This window comes from Plecotus auritus (assembly GCF_963455305.1).
Source record: "Plecotus auritus genome assembly, chromosome: 4".
NCBI lineage: Eukaryota > Metazoa > Chordata > Mammalia > Chiroptera > Vespertilionidae > Plecotus > Plecotus auritus.
Window position 1 is genome coordinate 41,988,319 of NC_137775.1, and position 20,339 is coordinate 42,008,657.

General features: G+C 41.1%; 1 protein-coding gene across 1 annotated transcript in view; it reads right to left on the reverse strand.

Moving 5' to 3' along the window:
- The window catches only part of CRYBG1 (crystallin beta-gamma domain containing 1), a 51,018-nt gene that overhangs the window by 24,598 nt on the left and 6,081 nt on the right, over window positions 1-20,339 (reverse strand). Inside the window, exons 2-7 of the mRNA XM_080664263.1 lie at window positions 16,565-18,935; window positions 13,095-13,142; window positions 12,890-13,008; window positions 10,909-11,074; window positions 7,686-7,825; window positions 454-580 (exon numbers count right to left, since the gene is read on the reverse strand). Of these exons, the coding sequence (XP_080520389.1) occupies window positions 454-580; window positions 7,686-7,825; window positions 10,909-11,074; window positions 12,890-13,008; window positions 13,095-13,142; window positions 16,565-18,935 (2,971 nt within the window). The remainder of the gene's footprint in view (window positions 1-453; window positions 581-7,685; window positions 7,826-10,908; window positions 11,075-12,889; window positions 13,009-13,094; window positions 13,143-16,564; window positions 18,936-20,339) is intronic.

Sequence of the window (20,339 nt, forward strand, 5' to 3'; positions counted from 1 at the left end):
CTAGGACCTTCCCTAAAATCTTCACCCTCAAAACCCTTGGGATGGAGGCCCTAGTGCACGCTTCTTCAGGAGCACACCTGTGCCTTCCCTTCCCTTTCCACTTTCCTCTCAAGCCCAAGCTCCAAGGGCCCTTCCTTTACCTCCATAACTTGTTTCCTAAGCCCATTTCTTCTAGGAATTACTTCTTCTATTGCTGCGATTTACCAAATAAATGTTCTCTTACAATTTGGGAACCAGCGCCTCACCCTCCTCAAGTACCGAGGTTGCTGAACCCAATTTTGATCTGACCCACCGGTCAGACAACTGGTGCCATTCCCGCCGCCTACAACAATCCTTTCTGTTATTTCTATTTTGTTAGTCTGCTTCACTGCTTCAAAGTCACATCCTGTGAATCAATGGTGTCAGGCTGGCAAAGAACCACCCACTCCAAGCACAGTTACATTTCACTCTTACCATTTTCAGAGGCCGCATGGATCCAATGTAGGCCACTTCTGTATTCCAGAAGGACAAGTCAGGGTATTCCCCAGGCTCCAGGACAAATGGGACACCCAGAAATCCTGGTTCTTCATAAATCAGCCATCTAAGTAGCACAGAGGAAAGAAAGAAAGAGACAACGCATCATCTATTTCAGTACGCAGAGCCCCCTGACGAGCAAAGGACCAAAGCGAATGTGGGTGCATCTGCATGATGCACGGTGACGCTCCGAGCAACATTAGGCTCGAGGAATAAACCGTTACACATGCCTCTGCTTAAGAATCTTTGCTTGTCTCCTTGGCTGTTTTGTCCATTTATTTATATTATGAATTGATTTACAGTGTAACCATCTCTATTACTTCCAAGTGTCAAAAGTACATTTGATCCCTAAGCAACGTGGTCAGACCATGTTGCTCGAGGGTCGGCTGCAGTTCTCTTGTTGCTGGGTGTGTATTTACAGGGGGAGGCCCTGACTAGGAAACCTCAAGCTGTGTTTTAAAAGGCAACATCTCATTTGTAACCAAATAATAGGATGTCCCACTTACTGGTCAGTCACAGCGTCAAAGACTAATAACAGCTAACATCCACCTAGAGCTCATAAGGAATGCCACTCAGACCTTCATCTAATCTCCAACAATGCTATGAGGAAGGAGCCCTACTGTCCCATTTTACAGCCGAGGTGAAGTACGTTGCCCAGGGCCACACAGCTGCAAATACCAAGCGCAGGGCTGATCCCCACTGACCCAGACCCAGGTTCCTAATCATTTTCTCATGGCAGTTTTTTCATTCCAGGGCGTGGGTGTAACTGACTCTCCACAATGACTCAGGATCCCCACTAGGAGCATGACAAAGCACAGTGCTGGCGTGGGGGAAGGGGGATGGGGGAGCTTTCTGAGTTCTTGGATTTTTATGGCTTTTCAATACCACACCCTTTTATTAGGCTTGTCAGCTGTCACTTCTCCTTCGTCAGGGAACCCGCCACCTCACCCTCCCCTAATGGGCTAGAAACCAGGAAACCAGAAACTCATGCCTGCTAGGACTGTCCCTAAAGATGGTGCAAAGTCTTATCAACTTCCTGGTCCCCTGGAGGGTTCTGGGAAGGTGAGGCAGCTGGAGAAGTGAGTTCTATATAAGACAGGTGTTACATGCCCTCTTCATAAACAAATATGGAATTCTTGGTGATCACTTCTCTCCAGCTCTTTGTCAGCCTTGCCAGCGTCCCAGTGGGGGCACTCCACCATGTTCCCAGAAAAACACACCAAAAAGGGGGTGGCTGCCCGTGAAGTCTCTTACCAGCACCTGCATCTGATTCTCCCTTTGCTTTTCTCATGTTCCCAATTTTGGCCCAGGGGCACATTTCTTTGGTGATAGTTATTGTTTAAAATTCCCCTGGATAAATCAGTAACTTCTTTAGACTCACTAATTATACAGGGATTTACAATCAAAATCCTACTGAAGACTAGCCAACACACACACACACACACACACACACACACACACACACACACACACGGAGAGGCTGTGTGTGGTGTGTATGTGGGGATCAAAATGAATCTAGTGTTAGAAGCCAGGATAATAGTTACAGCGAGAGCAAAGGACTATGAGGAGTAGGTGTGTAGAAGGGCACTGGTTATGTTCTATTTCTTGATCTGGTTACACTTTGAAAATTCACTCAGCTTATACACTGATGATTTGTCACGCACCTTTCAGTACAAATGTTATATATACGTCAATTAAAAATTTAAGGAAAAAAAGAGTTTATCTTTTAAACACCACTGCCATGCCCCTACACCACAGAAAACAGAAGCTGAGAGAGTGAGGTCCTTCAACCCTCCTTAACGTTTGACCATTGCATTACGTGTTTTAGAACTCAGTGCTCTCACATACTTCATGCCCTCAGTAAACAATGGCAGTTCACCATAAATTATGCTGTTAGGCTAACAAGCCAAGGGCCTCCGAGTCTGACTCCTCCCAAGTGAAAGGGTTAAATTGTTCATAAACACAATGAATGGCTCAAACAAGTAACTCTGAGACTGAAATGATGCTGACCCAGTTCTTTAAGTCTTTCCTTTCATAGTCTGAGTTCTGAGGGGATTTATTCATCTGATACTAACCATTTCACTTTCCTGGAAACATGCGACTTAGTCACCTGACATTTATAGAAGCAAGTCATCTGGGGTGAAGGGGGATTGGCTAAAACTGAACACAAACTGACACCCTAAAAAGGCTGCTGCTCTGAGCGGCTTCCCGGTGAGTGTCCTAGGGGCCTGGGGAACTCAGGCAGACATTTCTGGATGCTGATGGACTTTGGAATCTGAAATCTCATTTACAGAGTGTGATTCATTTTTCCTTAATTCTATTCCAACAAGATAGTGATTCATTTTTCGTAAATTCTATGCCAACAAGTTACATTATTCATGAGGCCGTCAGGAGAGGGGGAAACTATCTTTAGGCAGTTATTTCAGTTTCTTTTATTGTCCTGTATACTTAGGTCATGAGCTTTTGCCTAAATTAGGAGTAAACAGAACAACTGTAAAGTATGGGCTTCTTAAAAAAAACAACAACAACTAACAAATATATGCATACAAATATTGTTGAAGTAACAACAATGCCCGTTTGTTCCGTTATATTTAAATAAACTTGTGTCATTACTCTTTTGGAAATACCCTTCACGTCACACTAAAAAACTGGTCTTATCTTGTTCACTTGCAATTAAATAAAAAACAGTATTTCCAGCTGGATCCCAAGTCTTATTCTCCACACGGGGCTACACATGAGTGTTGGCTATTTACAGAAACAACCTGGATATTCAAAAGATTACATGTGAATGTGCCAACTTTCAGGTTATTGAAAAGAATTTGAGCTGTGACTCTCAAAGGGGAAAATGTGCCTTTATAATGGAGAGGTGAGGGAGGCACCATTTTCACCAAGTAATTCAGCTTGGTGTGGTTAATGGCAAGCTCGTTAGCACGTGCCACCTTTGTGCTCAACACAAGTACGTGGCAATACTTTTCCTAAACCGTTCAACCTGCATGTGATCATACCTCTAGACCTAACCCCTGATATACAGAAAATTCAGGCAACAGAAGGACAAGTTAATTGGCATCATGAGGAAATAGAGATGAATCTAGAGTGCAGTATAGTCTCTAAGAGAACTAACCTAAATGCTTCAAAAGTCAGCGGCAGGGAAGCCCTGGCCGGCGTTGCTCAGTGGTTAGAGCACCAGCCCTTGCACCGAAGTGTCATGGGTTCGATTCCTGGTCAAGGGGCACATACCTGGGTTGTAGGCTCAATCCCCGGCCTGGTAGGTCATGAAGCATGTAGGAGGCAACCAATCAATGTGTGTCTCTCTCCCCCTCCCTCCCTTCCTCCCTTCCACTCTTTCTAAAAATCATTGGAAAAAATATCCTCAGGTGAGGATTAACAAAACAAAACAAAAGCCAGTGGCATGGGAAACAAAGATGGAGGTACTTAAGAGATTAAAGAGGACTTAAAGAGACAGACAACCAAGTATATTTAGATGAACTTTGATTGGATCTTGATTATTTTTAAAAAATCCATAAAAGACATTTCTGAGACAATTGGAAAAATTTGGTTATGGGCTATAGATTAGACATTATCATGGATATATTGCTAATTTTCTTAGATGTGATCCTGATAGTTAGGCAGGAGAATGTCCTTGTAAAGAGATGCAGGGTGAAGTACAGTGACTATTATATAGTAACTAGAGGCCCAGTGCACAAAATTTGTGCACGGTGGGGTGGGGGGAGGTCACTCAGCCCAGCCTGCACCCTCTCCAATCCTAAACTGGCAGTCGGACATCCCTTTCACAATCCAGCACCACTGGCTCCTTACCGCTCACCTGCCTGCCTGCCTGATCACCCCTAACTGCCCTCCCCTGCTGGCCTGATCGCCCCTAACTGCCCCCCACCGCCGGCCTGATCTCCCCCTAACTGCCCTCCCCTGCCAGCCTGATCACCCCTAACCACCTCTGCCTTGGCCTCTACCACTGTGGCTTTGTCCAGAAGGACATCCGGAAGATTTCCGGAAGATGTCCAGTCTAATTAGCATATTACCCTTTTATTAGTATAGATAAGAAAAAATAAAATACAGATATACTCATTGACATGGGTAATCTTAGAAACAATGTAGAGAGAAAGGAACAAGCTACAGGGAACTTTGATAACATTTTTATGAAGCTCAAAAGCAAGCACAACTAAAATATTATAGGGATAGAGACTATAGGGCTACCCTATAAAACAAGGGTATAAGAAAAAAAATTCCAGAGACCTTATGTATGTGGAGAGGGGCCAGGAGGATGGGGCAGGGTGGGCTGTGCAGGGTGCTGCACAGTTTCAGTAATGGTGAGGGAGGGCCTAAGCTGGGTGGTGGGCACACAAAGGTTTGTTTTATTACTAGGCTTCATAATTCACATACATACATACATTCTTCTGTATGATCAATTATTTCATAATAAAACTGACCAAAAATATTTGGCTATTAAAATGTCCCTTGATTTCAGAACACCTGCATTCTCGTAACACTGAGTAAATGACTGAGCCTGTCTTCCTTAGCTAAATAATGGTGTTAGGACAAATGGTCTTTATGCTTCCTCTGAAGTCTACCCTCACCTCTGGGATGATGGCTGCTGGCATTAGTGAGCTATTAAAACAGATTACACTCAACAGAATAGGAAAGGAAAATGTATCTAGAGATCACTCATTCTCCCAAATAAAAATATGACAAGTAATACCCTTATTTTGTGTATGTGTATCCAGAATAAACAGGCCTGGAATAAGTCTCCTACAGAAAATTTTTAAAAGTCCCTCACACAGCAAAGATCTTTCTTATAGCAGTTCAGGGGACTGGAGCAACAACAGAAGCAAAAGGAGCTTAGCTACCTATTACCAGCAAATTCTCCGAGCCCCTCAGGACTGGCCTTGCAGATCTGTAAAACGCTAATGACCTGGTCCCACTGCTGATCAATCAAGTTCAATGTGCCCAAACTTTGAACTGACACCCAAGACAGCTTTCTATTCTCCTGGAGGCAACAGAAATGAACAGCCAGAGAAGAGCTGTCCGTGCCACGCAAGCTCGTCATACCCTGAAAGCCGTGACAGGCTCTAACTACCACCGAGGAGACAAGTCAACTTATTCTAAAGTGCAGCTCATTAGGCTTCCCCATAGCCCGAGCCTGAGTCAGCAAACCTTCTGACATGAAATTAAAATATTATGGCAAAAGCCTATTTCATTCCTCTCTAAGGAAAGTGATATTCTCGACTTTCTTACTTTAGGTCTCATTGATGTGAAAAAATTAAAGGCACCAAGAGATGAAGACTTTTTATCTTTTTTTTTTTCCTTTGGTTTAGATTCCTCCTTCTCTTAATCACTAAATATAGAAGTGGCCAAGGCTCAGATGGCTTCTCTGTTCTTCACAGTCACTCCCTCTGAGGTCTCGACCTCAGCGCAAGGTGCGCATGCCTTCACGCTGATGACTCTAAATTTACATCTCCAGCCTGCCCCCAGGACTCCAGCCTCAGGTACCCCGCCTCCTGCCTGGCCTCCACTCTCAATGAACAGCTGGCACGTCCAACCTCACATGTCTGACACTGACCTCCTGCACTGCCCCTCCTAGCCTGCTCCGCCAAGTCTTCTCCAATCTTTATTGATATTTGATTGCTGGGCTATTATTGATGTATAGAACAAACAAAAACACTGGGTTAGTTCAGGGGAGGCTCTTTCAAACATTAACAAAAGGAACAAATTTAATGAACTAAAAAGGTGACTCCCTGGAATAAATGATGTGACTTATGCTCCTGTTTCAAGATTACGACAAATGCTGGGGTCCCAAACCCTGGATGTTTCTCAGCCCTTCACACCTCACAGACAATCTGTCGGCAGATGTTGTCAGTTCCACCTTCAAAATGTATCCAGAATCTTATCATTTCTCACCAGCACTGCTGCGCCATCCAAGCCACCAAAACCTCTTGCCCATATAACTGCAGCTGCCTCCTAACTTGTTTCTTTGCTTCCGCCCTCGCCTCATCACAGTTTATTTTCTATATAGCAGTTAGTGACCGTTCTAAGACACAGGTTAGATCAAACTCCATCAGTGATGACCCACATCACTTCAAGTGATCTAAAATCCGTCCCAACGCCTAAAAGGCCTGACATGACATGAGGCCTCTCTCCCATGGGCTTCCTGGCTTATGTTAGTCTGCCACATGTGCCTCAGCTGTTCCCTAAACATGCCCAGCAGGGCTTTGCAAAGGCTGTGCTTCCTGCCCAGGCCTCCCCTGCCCCTCCTCCCTCAACTATCCCCAGGGCTGACTCCCTTGGCTTCCTCCAGGTGTCTGCTTGGCTAGTTAGACCTTTCCTGACCACTCTATCTAAAGCAGCATTACCACTGTCCCTCTCTATAACTCATGTTCCTGTAGTATTTACCATCTGACACATTACACATGCATTGTCTTATGCAGACGCCATTAATAAAAATGTTTGCACATTCTCTGAATACATGAATATTTATAAATTACATATTACCATTGAATCTATCATGAATTTATTGGAAAACGTACACAAAAATGAAATCTTAAAAGGAGATTTTCAATAAACTATAAAGGAACTTTAGTGTTTGGGGCTGGGTTTTTGCTGCATCTCAATGGCTGTGTTTCACGTGCCCGAGGCTGTGCACTCCACTTTAGAGGTCCCGTCCTTCAGTCTTGCAGCCTGCACTTTCTATCCTCGTTTCTCCCCCGTTTGAGGTATTCTCATTTCCTTCAACAGACTCTTGCAGTTTCCTGTGATTTGTGAAATCAACATCCTAGGGGCTTTGGGCAGCATTGTGTGAAACGTGAAAGGAAGTGCCACGTGTGTTGGCCTCTATCCGTTGGCCTCTATCCCGGCTGAAACATCAGGGGCACAGGCTTTGAAATCTCCTACTCAGCTTTGAATGAATCAGGTTCCTCTGTGATAAGGAAATCCCTACATTGAAAATGCATTTCCCCCTTACTTTTCCCCTAAGAAATCATTGTAAGAGCTGTACAGAAAAATCAGAATTTCATGCGCCTTATTAAAAAAACAACAACCCTTTTAGTCAATAATTACTTAGCAACACAACAAATTAGAGACAGAATATTTTAAGTCTTCCTTCCAGTATGACACTCACCAAAAAAGCTTCATTGAAATTGTACTTAAAATAAAGCACTTACGTGCCCCAATGCACTTTCATGGAACAAGTTTTCTGCATTACACCAAACCCCTGCATTTCTTCAGTGTCATCAAAGTAGGAATTCACGACTCCTAGCCCTTCTCGTTCAGTAAATAAGTCAATGTGACTAACTCTGTAATCCTGAAAAATAAAAAATACATGTACACATATATAATAATAATTACACCATGTATGTAACTGTATAGTAAGCACATTTTCCTCAAAGAATTAAAATAAGCTTTAAATATACACATAACTTTCACAGAGCACCTGCCATTGTATCCCTTTCCTGTTTTTACCCATGACTTAATAATACGTGGTCTTTTGGGGCAGACACATTGCTTTTATCATATATCTGAGTTTTAAATTCAAGCAAAGATCATCAGAAATATATTTAATTAGAGTTTTGGACATATTTATTTCTCTCATCCTCACTGGAAAACTGCTGGCTTTCCTTGGTGACAGGAGTTTTAGTTTTGTTTAGTTGGTTTTTGTTTTGTTAATCCTCACCAGAGGATATTTTTTCCATTTATTTTTAAAGAGAGTGGAAGGGAGGGTGAGAAACAGAAAGGGAGAAACATCGATATGAGAGAGACACATCGATCAGTTGCCTCCCACATGCCCCCGTCAAGGCCAGGGATCAAGCATGCAACCGAAGTATGTGCCCTTGACCGGAATTGAACCTGCCACCCTTCAGTTCGAGGGCCAAAGTTCTAGCCACTGAGCAAAACCGGCGAGGGCAGGAGTTTTAGTGTCCTTGCTCTGATGTGACCACCCCACTCCAGAGAATCAGGTCTACAGAGTGGTTGTGCCAGGAGTCTTCCTGTTCTGTGCCCTTCCACCCCCACTGGAAACAACGCTCCTTGACTGACCAAACTCCTATGGTGCCGGTCTGGTCTGAGTACTGCAAAGGCACAGTTATGGTGATTCATAAATCTCTGCACTTTGATCACTGTTCCATGCCCTGCATGTCCACAGCCCATCAAACACTCTTCAAAAGGCCTCTCCTGGCTGAGTGCCTAAGTGCTAACCAAATCTCTCTTAATATTTGATTGCTTAGCTAGGTGAACCGACATACAGAAGAAACAATAACACTTGGGTTAGTTTAGGGGAGGCTCTTTCAAACATTAACAGAAGAAACAAATTTAATGACCTAAACGGTGATTCCCTTGAATATTTGCTGTGACTTATGTTTGTGTTTCAAAAAACCATAAACAAACAGTAATAATAATAATTCATGATATATCAGGAGCCATAAAAGTGTTCCTATCCTTTAACATGACACCCTTCGTAAATATTTACCCCAAGGAAATAAAGCAGAAATGTATAAATTGCTTTGTGCACAAAAATGTTCATGCAGCGTTATTTAAAATAGTAAAAAACTAGAAACAATCTGAAGCTCCACAGAGCGTAGAAAGAAAAAATAAGTGATGGTACATCACTTCAATGGAAATCCCAAAGGATGTAGACATGAAAAGCATTAACTTCATCAAATCTGCTATTATCAGGCAGTTTCCCTTCCCCCACTTTCTTGAATGCACCTGAATCTCTACCCTCCCCCACCGCCACCCCACCTCCTACCCAGATTCTGATACCTCCCTCAGCTGCAAATCAGTGAGAGATGTTACCGATGGGAGTGTGATCGTCAGATAAATTGTATGGAAAGAGAAAAAGGACTGGGAACCAAAGTGTTAAGTGAAAAAAAGGAAAAGAGCATGGTGCCTGTATTATGATAGCAACCACATTAGAATATCAGCCAAGAAAACTTCATGATGGTGGGATTTGGATGATTATTTTAAAACATTACTGTATTACCAATATTATTTCAGCAATAAATAAAAACTGCAAGTAAATTATTCCACTACGCCATTTTTAAATGGGGCTCCTCATGTCTTTCTTAAGCTTTATCACATTATGCATTGGCCTTGACAGGGGCATGTGGGAGGCAACTTTCTTACTCCTTCTTAGTCCTTCTCATTTTAGAACATTCATTTACTCCCTATTGCACCCCAACACCCATCTCTATTACAAACACAGTTTTAATTTTCCATTTGGAAAGCACCATTAATTACATTTTTAAAGGTAAAAAGGGTAAAGAATCATCAAATCTCAACAGCCACAAGAAAGATGCTGCTACAAAAAGGAACCAAGGAAATTTTACCCAATCCATAAAGTAGCCTCAAAGACTTATTTTTTTAAAAACCCACATAAAACCCCAGAGCCGAACTATCAACTGAATTACTTATTTTTCCTAAATAGAACTTTTATAAGTCATTCAAAGTAATCAGAACTCACACAGCAACCAAAAAAACTAAATAAAAGAAAAATCTGTTCATTCTGAACTTATCAAAACTAGGTTATTTTATAAAATACATTAGAAAAAGGGATGGGGAGGCCAGGCATAAAAAACTAACCCTCAAGGCTTATTGTGAAAAAGGTGACTAACCAATGTTTCTTTTCTAATTCACTTTTTAAATCATTATTTTGACATTATTTTATTTCTTTCCATTTTACAAAATTTCTTGGGGTGAAACTGGTTAACAAAATTATACAGGTTTCAGGTACACAATTCTACAACGTATTATCTGTACTCTGTATTGTTCCACCCTGAGTCTCCATCCATCACCATTTATCCACCCTTTACCCTCCTTACCCCTCCCCAGCCTCCCCCGCCCCAACAGCTGTCAGCCTGCTCTCGATCTATGAGTCTGTCTCTATTACGCTTGCTAGCTCATTTTGTTCATTAGATTCTACATATGAGAGAAATCATGATACTTGCCTTTTATTTTATGCTAAGTGAAATAAGCCAGTCTTTTCTAATTCATTTAAAATGTACAAATAGCCCTAACTGGTTTGGCTCAGTGGATAGAGCGTCGGCCTGAGGACTGAGTCCCAGGTTCGAGTCCGGTCAAGGGCATGTACCTTGGTTGCAGGCACATATCCAGTAGGGAGTGTGCAGGAGGCAGCTGATCGATGTTTCCTCTCATCGATGTTTCTAACTCTCTATCCCTCTCCCTTCCTCTCTGTAAAATATCAATAAAATATATTTTAAAAAAATAAAATGTATAAATACTTATAAAAAGTATATCCATAAACACCAATCAAATATTTTTCCAACCACTTATTCCATAAAATGAACTGTTCTCTCAAAGTAAGACTCATCTCTGGCATTCAATAAGTATTTGCTGAATGAATAGATGGATTCTGGTTTTCCCATAACCTACCTGGACCACATGTCTGATTGAACCAATCACCACAGGTTTAGCAGACTCTTCCTCCTCTTTTCTTTCCAAAATATCATCTATACCCCACAGACCAGCAAGTTCCAATTCTCCTTCTTCTAAGGGGATGGAGTGCCCTTCAAAATTTGGTTTCTCATACAAAATCCAACTAAGAATAAAACACAACACTATTAGCCAGTCCTGGTGAGAGAGGTTTAGGTTACTCAATATTCTGGGTAAAAGCCACCCTATACAAAACACATTATGGCCCGTTCTCTAACAGTGATTGCAACTGGCCCGTTCATGTGTGAAATGGACCCTCCGGCAGCTGCTGACTGTGAGGATCAACCCCACTGTGTACGAGCAGCTGTGCAGGTGCTGACTGTACGAAGCGGAATTCGCCTCAGCAGGTTCAGTGCCTGCCGAGATCTCCCTTTGGATATACTGCTTATGAGGTTTATTGGATTCTGCGCTGAAGTCTGAAGCTGGCCACTGGATGGGTCTCTCGTGCAGGCCAATGTCAGGCACTGTCTGTGCCTGGCCCTCGGCAGCCCGTTTGGAGCAGTCTCCAGATGGCTTCTTCTGTAAATCCTTGGGTAAAGACTCCTCTTCAGCTAGCCTTCAGCTGGTTATTCAGGATGATTCTCCTTTAATTTAGTTGTAATTCCAGTGTGGTCCTAGTAGGAGGTGAGTGTAGCTTCCACCTACTCTGCCACCACCTTGAAATCCCTTCTCACTATGAAAATGTATTAACTCTCCCTAACACAAAAATTCACTAAAATTTGGCTTCTGATAATTCAGGAATTATATCAGGACCTTAGAGAACATTCCACTATCAATATTAATGTCCTAGAGATACTAATGTTCTATAGAATTGCCAGTTAGTGGAGACTTTAAAAATGGATATACTGATACAAAGAACTACACATGTTAATAAAAAGCATTTTTAAAATATCCTTTGCAACAATATCCAAACACTGAAGAAACACTTCACTTCAATACAGGTGTGGTTTACAATTGTTCGTATGAAAAAATAATAAAGTAATAATACAAACATAACTTGTATTTTACTCACAACTGTAGACATACTTTTGCCCACCTGCTTTCAAGAAGAGGGAAGCCAACAAAAAAAACTCCACAGAACTCTTTTATTAAAAACAAAATTGTTACACAAAAATTTAATGTTATTTTCAGTCTTTAAATTTAAAAACAAAAGCTAGTTATATTTTCTAATGAATATGTTGAATATATAGAAAAATATAGTAGACTATCTAAAACTTTATAGGAAAGATGCTGCATATTTAATCAAATGGAGACCAAAAGAAAAGCTTACTAATTTTTTAAACCACAAATGTCGAGAGCCCTATCTCTTTATTTCAAACAAGTTTACAGATGGGTACCAAAGATAAGTATTCATGCCTCATAAATAATTTTTAAAATGCGTTTCTTAATTCAACTTCCTTTGTATGTTCTAGAAGCAATTAAACTGGTAAAAGAATTTTTTCACCAGCTTCTTTCCTGTTATCAAAAAGTTGGAAAATAAGTTAACTTAGTCCTTCACTGAACTATTATATAAAATGTTAGCAAAATGTCTTTCCTTATGGAATTTAAAAAATTCTACCAACATAACTAGTATAATTCTTATCAACCTCACTGAAAGTTCATAAGCCAAATGTATATCATGGACTCCGATGTTCATTAGTCCAAACCAATGTTATGTACATGGGGATACATGGGAAAGAAACTTAAATGCTACACTTTTCTGATTTTTCTAGCAAAAATAGGTTTCATTCCTGTAATCAGAAATATGATTAAAAACCATTATTTCTTTGTTATGAATTCCATTTAATATTCACTGGGACTAGTACTGTCTGCCCTTTACATTGCTAAAGGCATAATTTTAAATAAGGACTGAAGGCCGAAAAGGTAATTAAAAATGTAAAATGTAAGCCCTAAAGTCAGGAAGTCAAAGAGCCAGTCTTACCAGCCTCTAACAACTTTCACAAGCACCACGGGCGAGAGGCTCCACGAGCTGCAGTCCTCAGTGTCACTGAAGACTTCAATGCACTCCTCGGAGACCTCTGGCTCACTGTAGATCACCACCTACGAGAAGGGGGAGTGGTCACACTTCTTACTGCACTTTATCAGACAAAAATAAAAGCTAGACTAGAAGCAAAAAATAATCTTACCTTTCCAGGTCGTGGATTGATTTTATTTTGGACACTTCCTCTAAGCGTCTGTAATCAGATGAACAAAAACACAACAAATAATTAAACCTTGTGTACCAGTCCTCATTTCTCCTCCCATAATCCTTTGAATATGATCATATTCACCTCACAATTTGCCAATTTTGAAACAAGTCTCCCTTGATCTAAGTTATATTAGAAGTCTCTTTGAATCTATACTATTAAGAGCTTCCCATGCCCAGGTGAAGTTGCCGTTTTGATTTCTCTTCACTTAAATGCCTAGGCCAGTGGTAGGCAAACTCATTAGTCAACAGAGCGGCAAACCGCAGCTCGCGAGCCGCATGCGAGCCACATGTGGCTCACGAGCCATGGTTTGACGACCACTGGCCTAGGCTATTTTCACCAATCTAGAAAATTTAGGCCTCAAGAGTCAGGCCTATGTTTTACATGAATTTACAGAGTAAGAACTCAGCAGAGTATAATTTAAAATATCTTGGTATAATCTCAGACAAAGAAAGAGAGATTATAATATATTAATCACTTATCTAGAATGAGCTGAATCAATTTTATGTGTTCATATACACCTTATCTGAATCTATACAGTCTTTTCATAGTAATATCTACCATCACATAACAACTACTAGTCTAAATAAAAACATGTTGATGAAGCCTTGTCCGGTGATGAAGCCCAGTCGATTGGAGTGTCGTCCTGTACGCCAAAAGGTGACGGGTGCCATTCCTAGTCAGGTTACATACCCAGGTTGCAGGTTTGATCCCAGGTAGGGGCATGTATGGGAGGCATCTAATCAATGTTTCTCATATCAATGTTTCTCTCTCTCTCTCTCTCTCTCTCTCTCTCTCTCTCTCTCTCTCTCTCCCCCCCTTCTCTCTCTGAAATCAATTTAAAAAAACAACAACAACGTGCTTATGGATTATTTCATAATGTACCCTGTAAATATGAAGACCAGTAAAACCAGAAATGCATAACACAATAAAAATAATAATTATACATGTAAAAAAAAAGATAAAACATGGACTACTTTCAATGCTGACCAGGATGCCTACTCTAAGGACTGCCTTTGATCTGATCACTCTTGCATCATGCCAGAGTAGAATATGCCCAAGAGACCAGAGGAAGGTCTCAGGAAAGCGTTATTAGAAGTCAAAGTGGCATTTACTTATTTATATATACACATTAGAAATAGGTTAGCTGAAGAAAAAGCCTAAAAATTAAAACAAAATTCAGGTAACACATAGAAGATAGAATAGTTACATATAATCAATAAAACCCAAAACCTCAAGAAAAACAAAGGGGGTATACAGCACTTTGTTTCTCCTTTTCACCCCATTTTGGCTATGTTTTCCAAGAGATTCCACAGGGAAACTGTACATTCTGTTGTCAGACTCACCAGACTGTTGTCAAATAAGAGAAGTGATCCAAGAATGATGAAAAAGAGAGAATAAGGCTGTAATGAACAGGATGTAGACCAGTGGAAATTTTGTGATTCAGAGAAATACTTAAACATTTTATAATTTCTCTGAGTTATAAATTAAGTGTTCATATACAGTAGTGGTTCCCAAAGAGAGGTCCAGGGATTCCTGGAGGGCGCCCAAGGTACTTTCAGGGAGTCCATAAGACCAAAACTATTTTCATAGGAAGAAGAGGCTATTTACTTTTTTCACTCTCTTCACCTCATAGAATACAATGGCATTTCCCTGAGTGTCCATGACATCATTACCATGATGGCTAATGAAATGTACACCTGTGTGTTCTTATACTTTTTTACTTTTGTTAGTGTTAATGTCTAACATAATAAATTCTGAGAAGTAAAATCTATGTGAACAAACGCTCTTTGGAGTCCTCAATAATTTTTAAATATAAAAGCATCCTAAAACCCAAAGTTTGAAAACTTTTGAAAAGAGGGATCTGTACCTTTCTTGCTGGAAACCCAACTATATATATACATACACTGAGTGGCCAGATTATTATGATCTCTGAACACATAATAATCTGGCCACTCAGTGTATATCCTATATAATAAAAGGCTAATATACAAATTGTCCCCTCAACCAGGAGTTCAACCATCAGGCAGGCCGGACAACCGCCCATGTCCCCTCCCCCTGTCCAGGCTGGCCGGACCCCAACCATGCACGAATTCATGCACCGGGCCTCTAATATAAATATATATATATATATACTGAGTGGCCAGATTATTATGCGTTCAGAGATCATAATAATCTGGCCACTCAGTGTATATATATATTAATATCTTTTTATTGATTTTGAAGAAGAAGGGAGAGGGAGAGAGAGAAACATCAATGATGAGAGAGAATCATTGATTGGCTGCCTCCTGCATCCTCCACACAGGGGATCGAGCCCACAACCTGGGCATGTGACCTGACCAGGAATCGAACCGTGACCTCCTGGTTCATAGGTCGAGGCTCAACCACTGAGTCACACTGGCAGGACCCAACTATGTATTTTTAAAGAGCTTCCGGAATTACATTCTAAGAGAGGCTTGCAGTAAGAGACAATACAACAAACTGAAACATGTGGCAGTGACCCAGACACCTGAGGGAGGGTGCCAGGTATTTTCTGCTTGGATAAACTGTTTCAGATGATGGTCTACACTTGACAGATGGCCTGGCTCATAGGGTGGGCAACAGGAAGAGAGAGGCGCATTCATGTTTCTGGGCTAACAGAACTGACCTCTAAACCTTATATTCTGTTTTCCTCTTTCATTGTCTTCCCTCAACTTGAGTATCCAGCTTGGTAACAGAAAGGCACAAATTCACATCAAAAATTGGGTTAAGGAAATGTCAGCAGTCAGACAGAAGAAGATGGAGAAATCATAATTGTTGCTCAGAATCACATTTTGCTGCGGAAAGAGCCAATGTGGCCCCACATTTTTTACTCCTCGAAGCCCTTGTGGGGAAAAACGCTCCCCTGATGAAAACTAATTCCAAATAAAGAGAAAATACTTTCTCAGATGCATAGCAGACATCTTTATTGCTACTTGTGGGAAGAAAGAGTGAACCTCACAGCACAAGGGAAGGGATTAGGAATAAGGGTGGCTGCTTCACAAATCTTCAAAATTCTAACTATCGTACTGAGCATTTTTAGGCAAAACTAGGTAAGATAAAAAAACCACACATCTTGTCTGTCTCTGAACTCTCAAGGTATTTTATCTATACTTTTCCTAATACAGCATATAAATTCACAAGTACTTTAAAATATCAGTGACTTATTTTCCCTGCTAGACTACGAATACCTTGAGAACAGAAGCTTAGTATCTTTTTCTTGTACCCTAGCAGTCCCTTGTACATAGGTTTCCAAAGACACGCTCAAGAACTTAAAAAATGATTGTGTACAAGCATAACCACTTCTAAAAGAGTAACATGACTTGCGCATTGTCCCTCTCTCCTCTCACTTTGTAAGTACCCCAAATAAATGAACATATGTTGCTACTTACTGTTGGATCTGATAACGGCATTCCAGAAAAAGAAATGTTTGGGTCAAACCGTCTGGATTTGAAAAGACCCATGAAGTCTGTGTCACTGTTCCCATAGCTCGGCAAGTTCAATTTAAGAGCACTTTCAACGTGATTAGCCTTTTCCACATCATCACTGTTGTTCGGTTTTGAAAATTCAGAAAATTTCGTTTCTGGCAAGTGTAGGTTGCTTCGTGAATCCAGATCTTTTTTGCTTTCCTCTTTTTGCAGGTATTTTTCCATGTAGCTTGGACTTTTCAAGCCTGAATGGGATGTATTTGACGAGTCGAAATTGAAGACCTTTAAGAAGTTGTTGGGCGGAAGATTTGGCTGATCTTTTTCTGAAGAGCAGGGTGGGGCACCCTCAGCCACAGGCTGTAACACAGGAGACCGAGAAAGAGAAGTGTTCTGAGAAGAGCTGAAAGTTGTGGTCATAGCATTGACTGACGTTACAGAGGGAGAAAAGATTTTGTCTTGTGGTAAAGAAGACAACATGCTTGAGAAAAGTGCACTTTTTTCTAGCCTAGATCTCTTAACTCCACCATTTGTGACCTCCCTGTTCTCCTTGTCGTTCATTTCTGGATTCGCCAGAGGTCCATCTTTCCCATTAGCATGAGTGTGCAAGGACTTGAAGAGGATACTCTGTTCAGTGGACATACGTTTGGACCTCGGTGTGGACTTTGGGTCTACATTCGGCATCAGCTGTAAAGCCGGTGACATTTCTGGCTGGTTTCCCTTTTTCTTTCCCAAACCAAAGGTAAACACGTTGGGATCAAGCACCTTTTCTAAATGGTCCTCATGAATGGGAGGCATGACAAAGTGAGGGGTCGGAGAGTTTGGCACCCTGGCTTTCTTTTTCTTCTGAGGCACACAAACAGTGCTGTCCATCTTTTTGATAATTTCAGTGAATTTTTCCATATCAGAAGAAGAATCAAGTACACTATCATCACTACCACCAGAGACATTCAAACGACTGGCAGGGCTGTCCTGGCCATTCACAACATTTTGATCTGGCCTCTGAGGAGTTTCTAAATGATTTCTGCCACCAGGGGAGTGAGTGGGGCTGGATTCAGCCACCAGGAGTGCTCCGTCACCCTGACTTTGAGCCTGGATAGGCAGAGTTTTCTCTGATTCTAGCGGCATGACTTGTGGGCCAGATTTTGCTGCATGTTCCTCTTTGCAATGAATGTGTTTGGGTGATGTGCTCTTATTGCCGAGTACTTCCTCTTTCTGGGGAGCACAACTTGCAACGGAAACCACTTCAAGTTCATTATTGTGACAACTTGGCAACTGCACTTCTCTCACTTCAGAGCTATCTGAGATGATCTGGGAGCTTACATCCTGGGTGCTGTCCACGGGAAGGACAAAGGACCTGACCTGGACCAGGACCTTGGATGGACTCTCAGTTCCCACAACTTCCGGGCTGTGCTCTGTGGACAAAGGAAAGCTTACTTCTCCTCCCTCTCCACCTCCTCCTCCTTCTCGTCTTCCTCCAAGTTTGGAGGGGGGCATGTTCTCATGATCTAGATGAGACACAGGCAAGATACATCCACTGTGGTTTTCTGACACTTTTAGATCAGTGCATGGAAAACTGCTCACGGGAGCTTCAGCACACACATCTTTGGGCATATCCTCAGGAATGGGTGCAGGCAGTGAAGGAGGCCGATTAGATGACTCAGCTGGGGGCTGTGAGTCAGAAAATGGATCCTGTGGTTTTGGTGTGGCTGTTGGTGAGTCTCTGGTATCAGGAATGGAGGGAATGTTTTGTGCAGTCTCAGTCCTGTTTTCAAGTACAAGTTTTTTTCTGTCAGCAGCCTTTGAGTCGCCCTCTCCTAAGAGTTTGTGATCCTTGACAGGAATCAGAGCAGTAGCCACTGGGTCAGAAGGGCAGTCAGCATCTCCTTGATCACCATACTTAAGCTGAGGACCAAGAGCTTGATCCTCAGTGGGCTCTCCTTCCATTCCTCTTCCTCCAGGACTCCCAGTCGCTGGGAGAATCTCCTCTTCAGGGAGAATAACTTTGGTTTCTGCAGAGGTTTCCTTCACCAGAACACCATTGTGGTGACTACCTGGCATTACTTTCTTTTCAAGTTGCTCCATTTCCTTGGTTTTTTTGGCTAAATTCAGCTTTGCCCTCCCGACAAATGTTTTATTAGAGGCAAGGGTGTTCCTTGTGCCTCGAATGTCAGCGTGTCTTGGGCTACTGTTTGCCCGTTTGTTTTCAAATAAGGAGATTTTGGTGGCAGTGTTTCCTTTATGAACTGGCTGGCTAAGTGGATTATGCTCATTTCCCAAACTCTCGAGACTCTTAGGAGATTTAAGATTTAGTTCCACATGTTTAGGCTTGGCAGGGCTGCAAGAAAAAAAGCAATATGATACAGTTACTGACCTAGTTTTAAGAAGTGAACATACCAATTTATTATAAAACTATAAAAAGTCAGCATTTTTCTGGTATGTAACATTTTTTAAAAAAAATGTTAAGTTTTTAAACAATCCTAAATATGCTATCAATTATTTTTAATCAACATTTTGCTTCAGTGTGCGGGGTAAGAAAATTATATAACTAAGAAAGTCTAGAGGTGGAAGTTAGCAAGTTTATCGAGCACCTCATCCTATATAATAAAGAGCTAATATACTAATTAAACAGAACAGCAGAACGACCATCCAGATGACCTTACGGACGAAGCTGGGGCTGCAAGGGCCGAGGCAGCCGGGACTTTGTGGGCTGAGCCCCTTGTATGAATTTCATGCATCGGGCCTCTAGTATGTACGTACAGTGCTTGGCACTAGAGTTATGATGTCTTAGAGTTATGATGTCTTAGGCTCTACAGCAGCGGTTCTCAACCTGTGGGTCGCGACAGGGTCGCCTCAGACCATCAGAAAACACAGATATTTACATTACTATTCATTAACAGTAGCAAAATTACAGTTATGAAGTAGCAACGAAAATAATTTTATGGTTGGGGGTCACCACAACATGAGGAACTGTATTAAAGGGTCACGGCATTAGAAAGGTTGAGAACCACTGTCTTAGGGCTTCAAGAACATTAGAACAAATTTAAATGTTTAATGCACTCCCCTATTTTAAATACGTAAATGATTTCTCTAAACATCAACTGTATAATTTTTATTTCTTCATAATTTATATTATCCTAAAAAACTAAGTTATAAAAAATATGTATCTATTATTTACCACTTTCAATATTTTATTTCCACTATCCTTCCCCCATACAATTTTTACCTGATTATATAAGTATGCACACTACAGAAAATTTGGAAAATATAAAATATCACTCATAATCCTACCATTCAGATATCTCTGTTAATATTTTAGAATATGTCAGTCTTTTTATACGTAGTTAAATAGTCTTAATAGAATTAAGATTATTCTTTTCATAGAGTTTGGTATCTTGTTTTTAAAAATAAGATTACTTAACTTTATATTTAACATTTTTAACGTTTCATGTTACCAAAATGTTTGTTTGAAAAGTTTTATTAGTGTCTGCATAAGAGCCCATCATATAGAATATTATAGATGTACCATAACGTACCTATCAATTGTTCAATTGTTGGTTTTGTCACCATTTTTTGAGCAAAGTGGGTCTCCCCCCTCAGTCTCCTCTTTTGAGTGTAAATACCCGCCTAATGGAAATCATAAATCTTTGAATGTGCACACTTTTTTCTTTCTGAGAAACAAAACGTTTTCTGTTTGACATTAGCTGGCTCTGGTCCTGGCTCTTACACTAATTATCTATGT